The 22,005-nt window shown below is 41.6% G+C and overlaps 1 protein-coding gene across 8 annotated transcripts in view; it reads right to left on the bottom strand.

Moving 5' to 3' along the window:
* LOC139470352 (ecdysone receptor-like) overlaps positions 1 to 22,005 on the bottom strand; it is a 101,413-nt gene that overhangs the window by 31,120 nt on the left and 48,288 nt on the right. For 7 of the 8 annotated variants that reach the window (XM_071252739.1, XM_071252740.1, XM_071252737.1 and 4 more), the window contains one exon: positions 11,664 to 11,842. In XM_071252739.1, coding sequence (XP_071108840.1) covers positions 11,664 to 11,727 — 64 coding nt within the window. In that variant the 5' untranslated portion in view covers positions 11,728 to 11,842. Of the gene's footprint in view, positions 1 to 5,717; positions 5,756 to 11,663; positions 11,843 to 22,005 lie in introns of all 8 variants that reach the window. The other variant, XM_071252744.1, reaches the window with a different exon arrangement.

Genomic DNA, 22,005 nt, shown 5'->3' with positions numbered 1-22,005 from the left:
CACAATGATCTTTATCATAAGAAAACGTAAAACTTTATCAATCACTGGATTGTATGGTCCAGACCGCCATCATATGGCTAGAATATTGCTGAGAGCTGTGTTACACAACAAACAAACAACAAAATCATATTCAAGTTGACACAATTAATAATACACGATATCCTGAAGGCACCAACAATGGAGCTGTACAAAGTGGGTGTACCTGTTTTGGAGCTATTATCTCATGTTACCTCCGGGATCAGGTATATTAGTTTGTCACTCTGACCTACAGAACTGTCACTCTAACCTAGAGAACTGTCACTCTGACTCTGACCTAGAGAACTGTCACTCTGACCTAAAGAACTGTCACTCTGACCTAGAGAACTGTCACTCTGACCTAGAGAACTGTCACTCTGACCTAGAGAAATGTCACTCTGACCTAGAGAACTGTCACTCTGACCCAGAGAACTGTCACTCTGACCTAGAGAACTGTCACTCTGACCTAGAGAACTGTCACTCTGACCTAGACATCCAGGCTCATAATCTGTATTATATCAGGGAACCATCTGCACACAATAACTGTCACATGTCACAGTCCCACAAGCATTGGTTTGCTATAAGGGACACACAGTCCTACAAGCATTGGTTTGCTATAAGGGACACACAGTCCCACAAGCATTGGTTTGCTACAAGGGACACACAGTCCCACAAGCATTGGTTTGCTACCAGGGACACACAGTCCCACAAGCATTGGTTTGCTACAAGGGACACACAGTCCCACAAGCATTGGTTTGCTACAAGGGACACACAGTCCCACAAGCATTGGTTTGCTACAAGGGACACACAGTCCCACAAGCATTGGTTTGCTACAAGGGACACACAGTCCCACAAGCATTGGTTTGCTACAAGGGACACACAGTCCCACAAGCATTGGTTTGCTACAAGGGACACACAGTCCTACAAGCATTGGTTTGCTATAAGGGACACACAGTCCTACAAGCATTGGTTTGCTATAAGGGACATACAGTCCTACAAGCATTGGTTTGCTACAAGGGACACACAGTCCTACAAGCATTGGTTTGCTACAAGGGATACACAGTCCTACAAGCATTGGTTTGCTACAAGGGATACACAGTCCTACAAGCATTGGTTTGCTTTAGGGGACACACAGTCCTACAAGCATTGGTTTGCTATAAGGGACACACAGTCCTACAAGCATTGGTTTGCTTTAGGGGACACACAGTCCTACAAGCATTGGTTTGCTATAAGGGAGACACAGTCCTACAAGCATTGGTTTGCTATAAGGGACACACAGTCCTACAAGCATTGGTTTGCTATAAGGGACACACAGTCCTACAAGCATTAGTTTGCTATAAGGGAGACACAGTCCTACAAGCATTGGTTTGCTATAAGGGACACACAGTCCTACAAACCGTGTGCCTTACCTGTACAGAACGAATATGAATGTGCTTTGAATACCTGTACAGAAACCGTGTGCCTTACCTGTACAGAAACCGTGTGCCTTACCTGTACAGAAACCATGTGCCTTACCTGTACAGAAACCATGTGCCTTACCTGTACAGAAACTGTGCATTCGTTTGCACCACAGCCAGACACAGGTATAGTCTCTTCATCAGTGGCTGGCATCTGTTTGCATGCCAGATTCAAAGTTCAATAATCATAACCTGCGTGCTGCTGGATATGAGGCTGTGGATAATTATGAAGCAACAGCCAGCCAGACCAGGAAGTTTCGGCATGCCGGTAACAGATGGGATGACAAATCAAACGCATTATGTCACCAAGCAACAGAACCTGCATGTCACACTAGCTTTGCATATAACATGTAATAGGTAAAATACCCTCACTTTATATTCACATTATACCACATGACCATTGATTGTTTACATCACTGATGTTGACAGACATAACCAATGGGCTGCCTACCTGCCTCAATACTCAATGTGAACAACATTATACACACGACTTGTTTGCTGAAGTGTAACCAAACACATGAAAAGAAGGCTGTTGCTTTCTAAATTTAATACTCGATCACACTTCACCTCACAAAGTATTGTTGCCTGACTGAAAAAAAGTTTTACTAATTCTTTAGCTATCTGTCATACATAACAGCATTCAACTGACTTGATATTTTCCTCTCATAAAGATAGTTTCTCCAAATATCCAAGGGGTATTTTTCAACTTTATTTTCATAAATCATAAACTTGATAATCACCTGTGATTCAGCATAGCATCTTTGTTTGCAGGCAACCTTTCTGAAGCACTGAGGTTTATTGTCTAGTCTGATTCCTAGCTAATTGTTCCACGTCAAACAGGAATAACCCTCACAATCACATGAGACATCAATTGAAAAGTCTACCCATACAACAATTCCAATTTTTGAAAGTGTTTTTAAAGGGAGACTGGTCTGTGAAAGTAAGCTGGCCCCATCTCACACTATAACAGTTGGGGACAGCAATACTAGGGACCATCGGGATAATAAGTACCAAAGATGAATATCTGAAATTCGTAAGAAGTATTTTCATGGAGTCATCATAAGGGCAGTGTACTCTGAAGACGCTTTCTTTCAAAATCTGCCTTCAGATCAGCACCTTCTTTGTATTTGTTCAAGAAAGCACACTCAGACTAACAATCATTACAATTGAATATTGTGAAAGCTCCACTGATATATAGGGTCTACAGTACCACCCTCTAATTCTAGGGTGGGTCCTTGTGCTTTAAGCCCCTAAATTTGAAGTTTTCACATAAAGGGCCATTGTCAGAAAATTCCTAGAGTGAACCCAGGCCTGCAGCCTGATGTGTGAGATCTGATACACTCTCCTGCACTCACTCCCACATAAAACACACCATGCACTCACTCCCACATAACACACAGTCTCAAGTCCTGAAGCAACTACAAATCTACATACACACACGTCCATTGAGATCAGTGTCTCCCTACTTCAAGCAAAGAGAGGGTGTGTTTGTTACCCCAGCAAACAGACATTCAAATTCATTCTAGCAGAATTTCAACTCATGTGTTAAATTCTGTATTGGGACTGACTGAGTGTCTTTCTTCAAGGATGGGATATCCGATTTCTGCCATTGTGACAGCATTGTACAAGGCAGTTACGCCTTCAACTGAGAACACAGTATTCTCCAAGTGCACCGAGGCTTGCATCTCTTCCTCAAGATCTGACTTTAAATCTGAACCATGTGTTCGGTTCACTCTGAAACTCTGAATGTCAAGGCCACTTCAAACTATCTAGAACAAGTTGACAAATGGTTGACAAATACTGAATACATATCACGTAGCTACTGACACAGCTTGGGAAAGGATTCCAGGTTGAATACACAATGCCTTTTAGAAAGTGGTCAAATGTAACAAATGTATTTGGGATTACACTTTCTTGGTAAAGTACAAATTCTAGTACTTTTTGGGTGGCCTACTCTGAGAAGGTGAGTTCAAATCCTGGAAGGGATTCAACCCAAAAAAGCACAAGAATTTCTACTTTTACAAGAAAGGGTTATCCCAAATATAACATTTGTTAGATGCTACGCGAGATCCCTTATCATGCGTACACTAGTTTTAGCCAGCCTCATTTATCAAATGCATTCTTAGAATCTCCATTTGGTTATAATTACCCTGAAACCATTCACAGAATCATTACAACAGGTTCAATAAAATGGCATAGCATAGGGCAGCCATTTCTAGTGTTGCACATGAAGTGGATTCAAAATGGAGCTTTGGTTGTGAATGTGGCCTGTAAGGATAATTTATCCAAATCAAAAACTTGCTCTTATTTTATCCCGCTGATGATTTGATAGCATATTGCACTCAAAAAAATATTTCAAAACAAGGACTCATGAAAAATGACATGTATTAAACATGGGAGTCAAAATAAAGTTTGTTCCTTAAATTGATAGGATGAATAGATGCACAACAGCATCCAAGCTTGAAACGTCACAGCATTGTTGAAAGCAACAGCTGTAGGCAGGCTCTCCTCCCACACATTAAGCCAGTTATTTTATTCATACCAGCCAACATTCGGGGGGAGAGAAAACTAAAAAGTATAATTGAATTGCTTCCCTCCACCAGGTCTTTTCCTGTAAAAAATCTGTCAAAGAAAGTCCCCCACAACATGTGGCCTAATAAACATTGAAAACTTGCTATGTGTAAGGTCATAACTCAGGACCAATGAAATATAATATGCAGTTATCCATATTTGCAGACAGAATGGCAATGTTTCACAATAGTGCCAATGATCATGATGTGACAATGTCTTAAATGTCAATACTATATTTGGCTAATGGAGTCATGCATGGATAAATCCTATCGACATCCAACACCCTGTGCTTAACTGAGTGAAACATACTTCTGCCAGGCTAAAAAATACATTTAAGCATGAACAAACTAAATATATAATAATAAACAGTACAGCTCAATTGAATTCTAAAATGTTTGCAATATTTATTTAAAATTGAAAGAGGTTGCACTTAGCGAGATGTACAGTGTGAAGGTAGTGACCTCATATAAGTTCTCCGTCAGTTATTCTGATGAGGTCAAAATGATATTGGCTTGAACCTACTTCTGGTGATTACATGAGTATCAAGATATGCCAAGTATGCATTCTATCAATAATGGTCGTACTATTACCGACACAGATTGTTCCAATAATACTGATTTTGTAGTTAATACTGATATTGTCATTTTGCCATGCAGTCAATGTTTCTCATACTGGCAGCGATACTGACTACAAACAAAATAGTAATATCAACAATCCAGAGACAATCAATTACATCAAAGATACTAGTAATATACTGAGGCAATCAACTGCATCAAAAATACTAGTAATATACTGAGGCAATCAATTACTTCAAAGATACTAGTAATATACTGAGACAATCAATTACATCAAAGATACTAGTAATATACTGAGACAATCAATTACATTAAAGATACTAGTAATATACTGAGACAATCAATTACATCAAAGATACTAGTATTATGACTGAGACAATCAATTGCATCAAAGATACTAGAATTAATACTGAGACAATCAATTACATCAAAGATACCAATGTAATTTCTCTCAACAGAATATTACTGCAATTGCCACTGATATACTGGGCATAAGTAAGGAGAAGTCTACAGACTATGTATACATCTAGCAGAGTGTGAGAGATTAAGCTAGAGCCTAAGCAGCAGATACATGTTTCACACATTTCAAGACTTTATGGGAAGTTGGTGAAGGAAGTCAGTCATAGTCCAAATGAACTGATGCTCACCAAGAACAGTCAAAGAGAAAAATCAATGTTCACACATTTGAACTTCGTTCTATTGTAATTTCATACATCAATCAAGAAAAGAATGGCTGTTCTTAAATTTGGGGATTTTCTTCAATTTCTTTTAAAAGCAAGAACTATTAATCAATATTTAATGAACCAAAAGTCCTTTCAGCTCTTTAGCCCTTCAGGTTTCTAAAAGATATCATTCTCAAATGTACATTACAAAATGAAAGCCATGAACAAACCTGATTCCCATTAGGATACAAAGTAATGTGCTAAAGTTTATGTTTCGTCTTAGAGTATTTCTGATGGAGTTACTAGGCGGACAAAGGACGGCAGCGAGATGGCAGACAATATGCTGTTCTAGAAGTTCACCTTGACCTTTGGTATTGGTGACCTTGAAGCTAGAAAGCATCCTATGCAGCTGAAGGTAAAAACCCTGAATTACTTACTGTCCTTACAACAGGCCACATGTATTATTCATAAGGATCTGTTGACCCAAAAAGCCATAAATAAGCATATTACTCATAATTAAGAACACTTTAATGAAAGTTTAATTCTTGTTATTGCACAAGGTTTCTGCTGCTGAAGTAATGTTGCATGCGATGGTAGATGAACAAGTACACCGTGGAGGAGATGGAACCAGATGAAGACAATGGCCATGGTGATTCTGTAATGTAATCATTGTAACTGTGTCTCTATAGATGGGCACACACAAGCACATTGTAGCTGTGTCTCTATAGATGGGTACACACAAGCACATTGTAGCTGTGTCTCTAGAGATGGGTACTCACAAGCACATTGTAACTGTGTCTCTATAGATGGGCACACACAAGCACATTGTAACTGTGTCTCTATAGATGGGTACACACAAGCACATTGTAGCTGTGTCTATAGATGGGCACACACAAGCACATTGTAACTGTGTCTCTATAGATGGGCACACACAAGCACATTGTAGCTGTGTCTATAGATGGGCACACACAAGCACATTGTAACTGTGTCTCTATAGATGGGTACACACAAGCGCATTGTAGCTGTGTCTCTATAGATGGGTACACACAAGCACATTGTAGCTGTGTCTCTATAGATGGGTACACACAAGCACATTGTAGCTGTGTCTATAGATGGGCACACACAAGCACATTGTAGCTGTGTCTCTATAGATGGGCACACACAAGCACATTGTAGCTGTGTCTCTATAGATGGGTACACACAAGCACATTGTAACTGTGTCTCTATAGATGGGTACACACAAGCACATTGTAACTGTGTCTCTATAGATGGGTACACACAAGCGCATTGTAGCTGTGTCTCTATAGATGGGTACACACAAGCGCATTGTAACTGTGTCTCTATAGATGGGTACACACAAGCGCATTGTAACTGTGTCTCTATAGATGGGTACACACAAGCACATTGTAACTGTGTCTCTATAGATGGGTACACACAAGCACATTGTAGCTGTGTCTCTATAGATGGGTACACACAAGCGCATTGTAACTGTGTCTCTATAGATGGGTACACACAAGCACATTGTAGCTGTGTCTCTATAGATGGGCACACACAAGCACATTGTAGCTGTGTCTCTATAGATGGGTACACACAAGCACATTGTAGCTGTGTCTATAGATGGGCACACACAAGCACATTGTAGCTGTGTCTCTATAGATGGGCACACACAAGCACATTGTAGCTGTGTCTCTATAGATGGGTACACACAAGCACATTGTAGCTGTGTCTATAGATGGGCACACACAAGCACATTGTAGCTGTGTCTCTATAGATGGGTACACACAAGCACATTGTAGCTGTGTCTCTATAGATGGGCACACACAAGCACATTGTAGCTGTGTCTCTATAGATGGGTACACACAAGCACATTGTAGCTGTGTCTATAGATGGGCACACACAAGCACATTGTAGCTGTGTCTCTATAGATGGGTACACACAAGCGCATTGTAGCTGTGTCTCTATAGATGGGCACACACAAGCACATTGTAGCTGTGTCTCTATAGATGGGTACACACAAGCACATTGTAGCTATGTCTCTATAGATGGGCACACACAAGCACATTGTAACTGTGTCTCTATAGATGGGCACACACAAGCACATTGTAGCTGTGTCTCTATAGATGGGTACACACAAGCACATTGTAGCTATGTCTCTATAGATGGGCACACACAAGCACATTGTAACTGTGTCTCTATAGATGGGCACACACAAGCACATTGTAGCTGTGTCTCTATAGATGGGTACACACAAGCACATTGTAGCTGTGTCTATAGATGGGCACACACAAGCACATTGTAGCTGTGTCTCTATAGATGGGTACACACAAGCACATTGTAGCTGTGTCTCTATAGATGGGCACACACAAGCACATTGTAGCTAGGTCTCTATAGATGGGCACACACAAGCACATTGTAGCTGTGTCTCTATAGATGGGCACACACAAGCACATTGTAACTGTGTCTCTATAGATGGGCACACACAAGCACATTGTAGCTAGGTCTCTATAGATGGGCACACACAAGCACATTGTAGCTAGGTCTCTATAGATGGGCACACACAAGCACATTGTAGCTGTGTCTCTATAGTTGGGCACACACAAGCACATTGTAACTGTGTCTCTATAGATGGGCACACACAAGCACATTGTAGCTGTGTCTCTATAGATGGGCACACACAAGCACATTGTAGCTAGGTCTCTATAGATGGGTACACACAAGCACATTGTAGCTGTGTCTCTAGAGATGGGTACTCACAAGCACATTGCAACTGTGTAACATGCTGCAGTAATTGCATGTAACAAGGGTACTTCAATTCTGTGACCAAGTCTCCTCTGCAGAAAGCTTGCTTTAATATCCACGTAAGAATAGTTTGGGCACAATGTGTTACCTTTCTGACATCATATACTAATATTGCTCATGCAATCAACCACTGTTTTTTCTGACCAAGATTTTGCTTATAGATAGGCTGATGTGAAATAGTGACATTGCTAAAAAAGCACAAAGAATTATACAACGATGCAACTGTAACTGTATCTACATAAACATACAGAAGAAGAAATGCTGAGACAAAATACATATTCTTGCTCCCTATTACGGATCAGTTGCACAATCCCAGTTGTCTGAGCTTGTTTGTTTGTTTGTTGTTTAACGTCGAATTTAGCAATATTCCAAATATATGACGGCCTGGGCTGTAAATAATCGAGTCTGGACCAGACAATCCAGTGACTGATGTCATCAGCACCGATCTACGCAAATGGGATACAATGACATGCACCCGTCTGTCTGACCACCCGATCCCCTTAGTCACCTCTTACAACAAGCATAGCCGCCTCTTGCGAAAAGCATGAGTTCTGATGACCTATTTGCACCAGGATCTTCACCCGTAAGATGTTTGAGGTAAACGTTTCTACAGGTCACTGTTGCCTCGCAACTAATAATCTAAATATAACCATCACTTGATATAACATGGGTCACAGGTACATGGGCAACCACCCGTAGACACACGCTTTATTGCTAATATGGAGCGTAGGTCAAGTAACATTGTATTTTCTAGTAAAATCCCAGACGTTAGGGAGATACATTTCTACGGATCACTGTCACCTGGACATACAGTGCATTGTGACAATGCCTCGAAGGTCAACGTGTTCCATAGCACGTTCACTGGTCATTGTGACCTAGCTAAACTAACACAGTAACAGAACATCCAGTCAGTGTTAATCAATTCAAAGATCACTGTAACCTAGCCATACATAGTGTTACAGTATGTTCTAAGGTCACTGTGACCTAGCCATACAGTGTTACAGTATGTTCTAAGGTCACTGTAACCTGGCCATACATAGTGTTACAGTATGTTCTAAGGTCACTGTAACCTAGCCATACATAGTGTTACAGTATGTTCTAAGGTCACTGTGACCTAGCCATACAGTGTTACAGTATGTTCTAAGGTCACTGTAACCTGGCCATACATAGTGTTACAGTATGTTCTAAGGTCACTGTAACCTAGCCATACATAGTGTTACAGTATGTTCTAAGGTCACTGTGACCTAGCCATACATAGTGTTACAGTATGTTCTAAGGTCACTGTGACCTAGCCATACAGAGTGTTACAGTATGTTCTAAGGTCACTGTAACCTAGCCATACAGAGTGTTACAGTATGTTCTAAGGTCACTGTGACCTAGCCATACAGAGTGTTACAGTATGTTCTAAGGTCACTGTAACCTGGCCATACAGAGTGTTACAGTATGTTCTAAGGTCACTGTAACCTAGCCATACAGAGTGTTACAGTATGTTCTAAGGTCACTGTGACCTAGCCATACATAGTGTTACAGTATGTTCTAAGGTCACTGTAACCTAGCCATACAGAGTGTTACAGTATGTTCTAAGGTCACTGTAACCTAGCCATACAGAGTGTTACAGTATGTTCTAAGGTCACTGTTATCCATCTTGGGTCAGTCTTATAGTATGTTCTTAGGTCACTATGACCTACCCAAACAAAATACTGTGACACTGCTTCAAAGATCAACACTTGTTCAGCCTCCTTGCACAATATCCTATAGCTTGTGCACCTAACGGTTATGGTATCCCAAGGGCTAGTAAAAGTACTTCATTATGGCAGCTTTACCTAGCATCACTACAGCTATACCTAGTCATGGGTCAAAGTGATCTATCCATACAGAGCATTGCCTTACACTGACCAAGCTTTATCAAAGCATTTTCATAGGTCATTCTGCCCAATTAACAGTGACATCTTATCGTGAAATGGGACTATGACACCATGTTCATAGCAGAGGCAGTTTTTTTCAAAACTGAGAACACCTGTTACTATATTGTCCTTTCAACAAACATTGGAAACAATGTCCGATATTCCCAGCATAGCCTATATGCAAACTACTGTGCTTGTATAAATAACCAGTCCTGAGTGTCTTCAGGTTTTCAGCTTCAGTATTTGAAGCTAGGATCTTTAAGACTTATTAACATTAAGGTTAAGACAAGTGCTCTTGGCTTTCGTTCTTAATGCCAAACACTGTACAACCTGTACCAACAGGAGTGAGTGAGTGATTTGGGTTTAATGCTGCTTTGACCAATATTTCAGTTATATCACATTATGTCTCCAAGTAGGAGGAAAGCCCAAAGTGATGCAGGTCTCTATCATTTACCCCTTTGGTGAACCCCACGAGCACGGGTATGGGGCTGACAATCCTAGAAACATAATAGGGGCAACCTGGGATTCGAATCTATGATCCAGATGTTTCTAGGATGGCCAAAGGATGCAACTTGGCACTGAGAATTGTGGTGCCTGAGACGACTGGGCCACTGGCTCCAAGTTCAGGGTATCTTTCTAATGTAGAGTAATTCCAGAGTGTGGATGCAATGCACAGTGTGGAGTCAGTATGCACCATGTACATGTTCTGTATGCCAATAAGGCAACACTCACAGCAACCTTACCCACCATGCCTGTAATACTGATGATGTGATGGCAAATTTTAACTCACTCACTGCAACCATTGTCCTTTCAGTAAATAAAACAGAAACATGTCTGCACTCATGGCAGATAGGCCAAAATATCAATAATATATCATATTTACATAAAGTATACATTTACAAGCATTATTGTCGATGTGAATGACCACACACATGTGTATGCATGTAGCTATATAAGTGCAATAATCTTGGATGCGACGTTAAACCAAATTTCACCTAGGTGAATAGCTGCAAAGCTCGACTTGATCAATGATAGCACTTCCCAACTGGGTTTGAAACATTCTGCATAGGGGTTTGTCAGGGGTTACTTTTTATTTGTGCTGTCTTAGCCTTGTCCCATTGAAATCAAGCTATCTGTACATTCAATACGCAGGGGGAATTTCAAGTACGGAAATTACTTTTCAACATTTCTTTCAAGGCAACTTGTCTGTGGTACTCAAAAGAAACTAAATTTGATTTTCAAAATCACACTGTCACTGTAACCATGTCAGTATTTCTCACTCCTATTAGCTGGGAAGTGCAATACTCACTCATTCATCTATTTTCAAGGAACCCATTCAAAACATAAATCAATCAGGAGGGAGAGAAAATCAAATAGATTTTTGTTTCATCGTGCAATGTGTTTTGTCTGTAGTATGAAAATTTCCTTTTCATCGGCTTTCTTTATGTTTATTACCAATCTCTCTTGAAAAATCATAACTGTCGCTTCCATCATGACTTGGAAGGTGTATTCTATCAATATCTTATTACTGACTGAATTGATTACCAAAAATAATTTTGTGACTGCAGGCTACTGAAAGTCAATAAAACAGTCTGTGCCTTTAGTTCACCATTAATGGAGGACTTCCTGACTAAACTGACTTGGCATCACAAAATAGGTTAACATGAACTTGACCCTTACCTTTACCCATTTCCGGACTGCAACAAGCAGAGTTAAGATAATCTTCTAGATGTTGTCCATGCATAGTGTAAGGCAGGTGACACTCTTTCTGACCATGTCATTCTACTTCTGCCTGACATCTACCCAGCACCACACCACATCTTGATTCAATACTCGTCCTGAATCTCCAACAGTTGTATCTGAAATGGTAAGTCAGAGAACTTAAAGTTATGAGACAAACACCATTATCTAACAGCAATTTTCATCCAGCAACCAAAGTACCATGCAACTTTTCATCAATCATTCTGCCTGTGACTGAAGACTCTGAAGGAGCATACCTGGTAGCGCTCCTGTCAAACGCACATTCTTGCTGTTTTTATGCAGACATATTTTTTGGCTTGAGTGAAAAACGACCTACTTAACACTAACTCAAGATGACATATTCTGCTTTTCGTGAAGCCAAGATTAACTTTCCTACTTACATGCACACCCAGAAAATCAAATACAAACTTGCATATTAAACATGGCGCTCCTTCTATTGATGTCAGGTCATTGTGAACTACCGTATTTACGTGAAGATGGTGCACACTTTCCCCCTCAAAAAACCCCACAGCTTTCTACGGGGGTGTGCATAACACATCCACAGAATACAAGCCTGAGTCTTCCCCCGGACTTCAGTACAGAGTGACTGAGAATACAAGCCTGAGTCTTCCCCCGGACTTCAGTATAGAGTGACTGGGAATACAAGCCCGAGTCTTCCCCCGGACTTCGGTACAGAGTGACTGGGAATACAAGCCCGAGTCTTCCCCCGGACTTCGGTACAGAGTGACTGGGAATACAAGCCCGAGTCTTCCCCCGGACTTCGGTACAGAGTGACTGGGAATACAAGCCCGAGTCTTCCCCCGGACTTCGGTACAGAGTGACTGGGAATACAAGCCCGAGTCTTCCCCCGGACTTCAGTATAGAGTGACTGGGAATACAAGCCCGAGTCTTCCCCTGGACTTCAGTACAGAGTGACTGGGAATACAAGCCCGAGTCTTCCCCTGGACTTCGGTACAGAGTGACTGAGAATACAAGCCCGAGTCTTCCCCCGGACTTCGGTACAGAGTGACTGTGAATACAAGCCCGAGTCTTCCCCCGGACTTCGGCATAGAGTGACTGGGAATACAAGCCTGAGTCTTCCCCCGGACTTTGATATAGATAATAGGACAGCAACCAACCAACAAACTTGATGGTTACTTATTTTTTAACATGATGAAAATCAAAATTCTACATGTATGCCAATACAGTACAATACACACAAGTGCTCTTTAAAGTCTTCCATACAAACGGTCAGTGCAACGCATATGAACAAAATGAACTTCGAGATAAGGGCAATCTATTCCTATCCATACATGCTTGATATGACTGTAAAATATATACACAAATCTGTTTATACTAAATCCAACTTCATCTACCCACTACAATACATAATTTATCGACGAGCATATGACTAACGTAACAGCATATGTCCGAGTGTGTTTGTCAACCAACAGGTTGAACCTGTTGTCTATCTTGTCTAGTGAGTAGGGATGGGGTTATTCAACAATACCTTTCAGTAAATGTCTGGCATATTCCAGTGTTTGGGTGTTTATCATCATGTAAGTTACATCTCCACACACAAAAACAATGACTCTGGAACAAAAATGTCTAATATCAGGACTGGCTAAAGAAGATTGATAATCGGAATTATCGTCAGTGGGAAGAAATATTAACGATTATAGATATGAAAATTGTGTCATCGATAATATCTTACATACTCTAAGGTGTTGAAATAAGACTTTAAACTACAGATAGACTTGTTATTGTTCATTGCCGATCCATGTTATTGTCATGTTGCAGCGAGATGTGAAGATTTCTAACATGGTCAACATACACAGGATCTGCTGCTGACTGGCAAGAGGTGAGGTGAAATGGGGTTTAACGTTGCGTCCAAGATTATTGGACTTATATAGCGACGTGCATGTACGTGCGTGTGTTTGTGTGGCTGCTTGGACCAGTCCGGACTGATGCCGATTTATCGTGCTAGCTCACTGAGATACCATGCCGCAGTTTAACATGAATACCCCACTCAGACACAGTATACCGACTCCGAGCCGACCAGTCCTTGTTTTAGCCCCTTAATGCCGAGCGCCAGACAGGGTAACAACAAGTACCAACTTTTAACGTCTTTTGGTATGACGCGGCCGGGGATCGAACCCCGCACCTTCCGCTCTCCAGGCGGATGCTCTACCACAAGACCACGGAGGCGGTCTGTCTGGCAAGAGGAAGCACCTACAGACAAATAAGCTCAAATATCACAAGATACACAGGATCTGCTGCTGTCTGGCAATAGAAAGCACTTACAAACAAATAAGCTCAAATATCACAAGATACACAGGATGAAAATAAATTCTTGTGTCTGTGACTGTTGCACAATAACCCGTCTCAGAAAAGTGCCGAACTTGAACTCATGTTTCACAGATTTGATAATCATTAAAAGCAAGATCAATTCAAGTAACTTCTCTCTTTGACGTGCAGTTTGAACAAAACATGCATTTTTAAACATGTTTCCAGGAGATGTTCTACACTATTTCACCAAATCTTACAATTTCAAGAAGAAAATTCTGGAAACAGACTCAACTTTTAATTAATTAAGAAATGTCCCACATGTTTCAATGACAAAGACCACACAACATCACCAAAGGAATTTCTGCAAGGCTGTAGGTAGATTTACTTACTCCCAGAGTGGATTCTGGGTCAGATGGGGTAAACTTTGCTTGTCGTATGAGGTGATACAACTGCAGGGATTGGTGCTTGTTATATCAATCACTGGATTGACAGGTCCACAGTAAACCATGTTCAAGCTGCTGTGATATAACTGGAGTAGTGCTGACTGCAGCATTGACAAACAAATAGTGTATCCTCTTGCAGTGTTTAATCTGTAGCCTGGGATCACTAGTACCAAGTCACTTCTGTGACCAGAGATGTGAGAAAACAAACATTGTTTTATTCAATAATCCTATCTACTGATATTCTTCTCTTAATTTTCGTCAAATGTAGAAAAACCTGTTCCAAGTAAACATGCTGGGATAGGTTCTAATGATTATCATCATGATTATTGTCCACTCATTCTAATAGACATCACAACCATGAAGTCTACAGGCCCTTGTGAAAGACTTCTCATCGCTTCACGCTAGAAACTATCCTTCACACTGCACAAAGATATAGATTAGTATGATCAATAGTAAGGCTCAAATTTCAAAACAATTCACCAATTGTTAAGAAGATCAAAGTGACTTTATAGAGATAATAATTAGTTCATTGAGGTTAAATGTGGAACCAATACCAAGGCACTTCTGCCCTCACTGCAATGGTGTCACAGTATATCATCGATCAGCTATGACTCACACTTCACGGCAGGATGTTCTGACATGGGCCCTTTATCTGAACTTTTCAAATATTCCAGAGGTACACCCACACTTGCTACTTACAGCAGAATTCTAAAATACTTTATTGTCTTTGAAAATGTGGGCCTAAAAAGGGGCTAAAAGCACAAGGCCCCAAATAAAAGAAATATTGCTGATAGCAGAGTGAGTGAGTGAGTGAGTGAGTGAGTGAGTGAGTGAGTGAATTACATTACAATACATTAAATGAATACATTTATCCACATGAGTAGATTTTGAATACAGACTAAAAATACATTAGTAACAACTGCTGAGTGAGTGAGTGAGCGAATTAATTCAATGATTCAGCTTGAATACATTTATCAACATGATGAGTAGAATTTGAATACAGACTTTAGATACATTAGTAACAACTGCTGAGTGAGTGAGTGAGTGAGTGAGTGAGTGAGAGTGAGTTTCTCAACATGTCAACTTAATGTGGGAGGAAAGCCTGAAAAGATGCAGTTCATATATTTTTCCATTTCATGAAACCATGAATCAGATTCAGAATCCTGTGTTATCAGGACCAAATGGGGACCTTGACAACCTGCGGATCCGGGGACCACTTTAGAATGTCATTGTTAGTGCTCCCTGCCATGCTGATAAATAGGACTGCACTGCGCTACAACCAAAACACACCATATTCCCTCACTCACTCACTCACTAAGTTATTTTATTTGAAAGTGATAGCCTACTTGGCAAAGCGTTTCTCTATTCACGTTTCACTGATGCCTATTGTACTGGTTGACACATCATAAACTGAAGCTGTGGTAAAATTGACTGTTTTGAAGTCTAAGGTTTTATAGGAACAAGCTGGTTGCGTAACATCTGTTCCCATTTCTCTGTAGTGTTCACTGAATCTAGCTTGGACAGTACATTGTGCAATGATGCATTATCATATTATTGCTTGGAAATATTGTACAGAATGTTTTCTGGGTTTATATTCATTATTTACAAAAAAGCCCAAAACAAATAGTTTCATAAATATATTTTTACAGCTTATTGGGGATGGATGCAAGTGATCGTAATAAAGTGATTATGTGAATAAAATATCCTGTTTTTCTTCCAGAATAGCAGCATATTATATATCATGAAGAATTTATAGCATTATGGTTGTGTTGTTTTATGACGAGTAGCATTACTTAAACACCAGCATGATGTTCCCAAGCAGCTGCCTGTACAGCCACCAGTACCCACCAAGTACACCACAAGATGTGTTGCCACTCACTCCTGGCAGAAATACACTAAAAAACAAACCCTGTAGAGGGATCAGGAAATAGTGAGTGAGTGAGGTGGGTGAGGTGAAATGGGGTTTAACCTCATGTCCAAGATTATTGCACTTATGTAGCATGTGCGTGTGCGTGTGCGTGTGTGTATGTGGCTGCTTGTATTAGACCGGACTGATGCCGATTTAAGGTGCTACCTCACTGAGATACCATGCCGCAGATCAACATGAATACTCCACTCAGACACAGTATCCTTACTCCAGGCTGACCAGTCCTTGTTTTAGCCCCTTAATGCTGAGCGCAAACTGGGTAAAAACAAGTACCATCTTTAAACGCCTTTTGGTATGATGCGCCTGGGGATCGAACCCGGGACCTTTAGCTTTTTGTTCATTCCAATAGGATACTTTCAGTTCAGTGAAGAACAAAATATTGCTGTTCAGTATTTTTCAAAATCCCAAATCATCCATAGGCACCAGTTCACCACTAGACTGATCTGTACAGCAAGTTTCATCTGGAAACATTCAACGTCATGAAAAATCATGAAAGCAAAAAATATTATAAAGAACAAAAATCCCAAATCCTCAAAATGCACCAGTTCAAAACTAGACAGATCTACGGTCCATCTACAGGAACACGTAAGCTCTCTACTCTGTTGTTAATGCAGTATTTGTGATCAGATAGGGAATATGTTGTCTACAACGCCTAAGGGCTATTCAGTATTGGCATACATCAAGCCGGTAACTAGTGGAAGCCAATATGTTAAATGTGTCTCCGTCTGTGACTTGGAACAGGTGTCTGGCAACACAAATGATTGGCCCTTCACCATTGCTCACAGGGTGCCCTAGGTCAGTAACACAAGTCCAGGAAGAGAAACCAGACCTTAAGAAATCGAGTCCAAACAGCCAAGTGTTCCCGCTGGCTTTTGAAACTGCCAGTCCTGGGGGACCGGCAACTCTAAAAATGACCAGTCCCCGCTAAATTTTTGCCAGTCCCAACTTTCAACATATATATGAAAGCATGTGAAAATTACCTGGTTTTAATTATTTCAACATCATGTTCAGTGCAGTGACGTCATCTCTGAAGTCACTTAATTAGATCTACACGTCATTCACACAAACTTCGGTCACAATTTTCTCTCCTTCTTTTTTTAAATATTTTGATACAAAGTCTCTACAAATGGATATTTAACCTAGAAGCAAAGCAAAATGTTATTTCCTTGCACTAAAAATAGACAAGGGGAAACCCTGATGGTAACAGACAATCTGACTTTGTTCGAGAAAATATACTTTTTGAATACGTTCGATGTTTTGGTCAACAACAAAGATTTAAAAGGTATTTTATTTGCCGGTCAACAGGGACTGGCAGTCACGTAAATTACTGGTCCAAGCCTAATTTCACAGGTAAAAAACTGGTAATTACCGGTAAACGGGAACACTGCAGCCAATCAAATCACTGTTCGCTTGCACCAGGCAGACTATTAGAAATTGACAACAGTGTTTAGAACTTACAAACTGGGGGAATCGCTGATGGTCTACCTGCCTAACTATGATCACAATGAACCAATGTCTTTGCCAGCCGTCATTACAAGCATACCCAAGGGCAGATAACTCCCCTGTTTATCCTAATGACTTATATCCTCAAGTAGGGCAAAGATAACTCCAGATGGCTTAACCCTGTGAGCTGCCTTCTATCAGTGACCTGGCCACCCATAAGTTGTTCACCATTCAACTTTGTCTGGCTGAGGTCAGTAACCATGTGACTATATAGCTTCCATATGTGCACATGACCAGGTGTTCAGTCTTGAAACACAAGCCTCTACCTGCTTTAGACAGTGCTAACCATACCTGATATTGTTTCTAGTGGTAAACACCAATACTAAGGATTTGTATTGGTTTGGTAGCTTAGTGGTTAAAGTGTTCACTCATCACATCCAACGCCCAGGTTTGATTCCCTGCATGGGTACAATGTGTAAAGACCATTTCTGGTGTCCTCCACCACGATACGACTGGGATATTGCTAAAAACAGCGCAAAACCATACTCACTCACTCACATATTATATTGCAACCAAGTTGGGACATCATATCGTATCATAAGAATTACTAGGTGTTTTCGGATGCATTGCATAATGACATACAGTCCAATGGCAGGAGTTTAGCTTACCCTTCAGGGACGGAGAATTAATTTTCACAGTAGTATGTTGTTAAACTGCTATTATTCAATTATGATATTATCATATGTGACTAACTTCAATTATTATTGATAAATAATTGATCATCTTTTCAGCAAAACAAGTATCACCATAACAATGTCACTAAAATAGGTAAATATATAATTATCATGATTATAGATGCTTGAGCATTATTTTTCACATTTTTTTATATTCATCTGTGCATCTGGATGAAGTACTTTGGTTAGATCAGAATTTCTGAACAATCAGGCTTTTTCAAAACGCATATTGTTTGGATAAAACAGGTTATGTGAAAATGGTTTGCAGGACTCTATTTAACAAACTAATGTTCATATACAAAGCTTGTTGCACCAATAAAAACTGGTTGCACCCGTAACTGCCTATGGGATTGGGACTGTTCCTGTGTTATTTATCAACAGCAGCTGCCTTTCTTGTTGGGATGGTGAAAATGACTTTATTATACAATGGCAAGTGTTATCAATGAGACAACAGAATCTGATAACTATGCAAATGAGGTCACGTTGCAGGAACTACTTGGAGTAAGCTCTGTATATCATTGTGGTGCTTACTTCCTCAAAACTATTGCATTATTTTCTCTGAATAATTAGACAGTGGTTTCCCCATGTGTGAGTGCTTCTGTAAACATGGCTCCATATCATTTGGCGACCCGTGAAGAGCTGGGGTAAAATCACTCTTCAGCAACCCGTCCTTGCCGTAAAAGGCGACTATGCTTGTCGTAAGAGGCGAATAATGAGTGATCAGGCTCGCTGACTTGGTTGATGCCTGTCATCTATCCCAACTGTGCGGATGGATGCTCATGATATCAATCACTGAATTGTCTGGTCCAGACTCGATTATTTACAGACCGCCGTCATATAGCTGGAATATTGTGTGGCGTTAAACAACAAAACAAAAACAAACAACCATATCATTTGGCACTGTATCACAAATGAGGCCAGTCACTCTCTAATATTCCTACAGTTTCTAGACTTACCATAGTGCATAGCTTGGACTTGGATTATTTTAAAAAGTACATCTATGATAAAGAGATTGTCTGCCATTGTGTTCCTAGCACTGACTAATCATGTGCCCACACTAAAAGTAAGCTGCCTGCAAGCCCACACAGAGCATGGACCTGCCGTCACATAAATTAATAAAATATTGCCATGAAAGGTTATATGCACACATGGTCTCCATGGCGTCTGTTAGTCATTAGGATTATTCATAACTGTTTAGAAAATACATCTTGCCTTGGAAATATTCTGACTAAGAGATGGGATCACTCATTTGTAACAGCCCATCCCCTTACCGTATTCGACGTAATAAGCGCCCAGGGCGCTCTTATTAGAATATAATTTTGGTGAGAAAAAAAAAATGAGTTGAAAGATCATAAATTTCGTAGTTTATGCTGACAGCCTGAAATGATACAAAAGAAAAGTCTGTGGGTATTATACACGACAGATATATTTTCCAGAATTTAATTGAAACCTATTTGAAACAGTAATGAATAAAAACAGCAACTACCAAACATGAAGGTAGTGCCTGCCTGCCTGCCCGTGGCTGGTAACTTTTCTGTCAGGCTGCATGATATTTTCCTCCACCTGCCTGACTGTCTGGCAGAAAGTTTTCAGACTACTGACATATTCAGGTTGATTATAACTCCTCGTAATTGTTTGGAATTGAGACGTGATTTGTCTCTATTTTCGTCCAGATTTTTAAATATTTATGATATTTGAAGATGGGCAGGCAACACTTATGGGTCACCTACCTGACTGTCTTGTTCGGGTTCTAAAATTATTTCAAACACTGATTATGATGCTTCTGTAATTTTTCAAGATTGTAACAGGAGTAAGATTTTAGATATGATATGACCCTATGCAGTATTCACACTCCCTGAAGATTGTACAGATTTATTTTGTTAATGTGCATTAACATTCAAACACAGCAAGTAACTGAGAAGTGAAACAGCAAGCCAGATCAATATGTCTGGCAGACACCCTATGATATGATGAAGCAGGAAAGGAGAGGCCACTCCTTGCCTATATAGGTGGTGACCGGTACTGCTAGTCACACAGATCTGGACAGGGGAGACCACTGCCCCTCCTACACTGGTGGTGACAGGCACTGCTAGTCACACAGATCTGGACAGGGGAGACCACCGCCCCTCATACACTGGTGGTGACAGGCTCTGCTAGTCACACAGATCTGGACAGGGGAGACCACCGCCCCCCTCCTACACTAGTGGTGACAGGCACTGCTAGTCACACAGATCTGGACAGGGGAGACCACCGCCCCTCATACACTGGTGGTGACAGGCTCTGCTAGTCACACAGATCTGGACAGGGGAGACCACCGCCCCCCTCCTACACTAGTGGTGACAGGCAATGCTAGTCACACAGATCTGGACAGGGGAGACCAGCGCCCCTCATACACTGGTGGTGACAGGCAATGCTAGTCACACAGATCTGGACAGGGGAGACCACCGCCCCCCTCCTACACTAGTGGTGACAGGCAATGCTAGTCACACAGATCTGGAGAGGGGAGACCAGCGCCCCTCATACACTGGTGGTGACAGGCAATGCTAGTCACACAGATCTGGACAGGGGAGACCACCGCCCCCCTCCTACACTAGTGGTGACAGGCAATGCTAGTCACACAGATCTGGACAGGGGAGACCAGCACCCCTCCTACACTGGTGGTGACAGGCAATGCTAGTCACACAGATCTGGACAGGGGAGACCAGCGCCCTTCATACACTAGTGGTGATAGGAAATGCTAGTCACACAGATCTGGACAGGGGAGACCAGCGCCCCTCCTACACCGGTGGTGACAGGCACTGCTAGTCAGACAGATCTGGACAGGGGAGACCAGCGCCCCTCCTACACCGGTGGTGACAGGCACTGCTAGTCAGACAGATCTGGACAGGGGAGACCAGCGCCCCTCCTACACCGGTGGTGACAGGCACTGCTAGTCAGACAGATCTGGACAGGGGAGACCAGCGCCCCTCCTACACCGGTGGTGACAGGCACTGCTAGTCAGACAGATCTGGACAGGGGAGACCAGCGCCCCTCCTACACCGGTGGTGACAGGCACTGCTAGTCAGACAGATCTGGACAGGGGAGACCAGCGCCCCTCCTACACCGGTGGTGACAGGCAATGCTAGTCACACAGATCTGGACAGGGGAGACCAGCGCCCCTCCTACACCGGTGGTGACAGGCACTGCTAGTCAGACAGATCTGGACAGGGGAGACCAGCGCCCCTCCTACACCGGTGGCGACAGGCACTGCTAGTCACACAGATCTGGACAGGGGAGACCAGCGCCCCTCCTACACCGGTGGTGACAGGCACTGCTAGTCACACAGATCTGGACAGGGGAGACCAGCGCCCCTCCTACACCGGTGGTGACAGGCACTGCTAGTCAGACAGATCTGGACAGGGGAGACCAGCGCCCCTCCTACACCGGTGGTGACAGGCAATGCTAGT

Source organism: Haliotis cracherodii, unplaced genomic scaffold (genome assembly GCF_022045235.1).
Source record: "Haliotis cracherodii isolate W230 unplaced genomic scaffold, xgHalCrac1.p SCAF_20, whole genome shotgun sequence".
Lineage (NCBI taxonomy): Eukaryota > Metazoa > Mollusca > Gastropoda > Lepetellida > Haliotidae > Haliotis > Haliotis cracherodii.
Note: the sequence above shows the minus strand (reverse complement) of the source record. Positions and strands in the feature narration are given on the sequence as shown.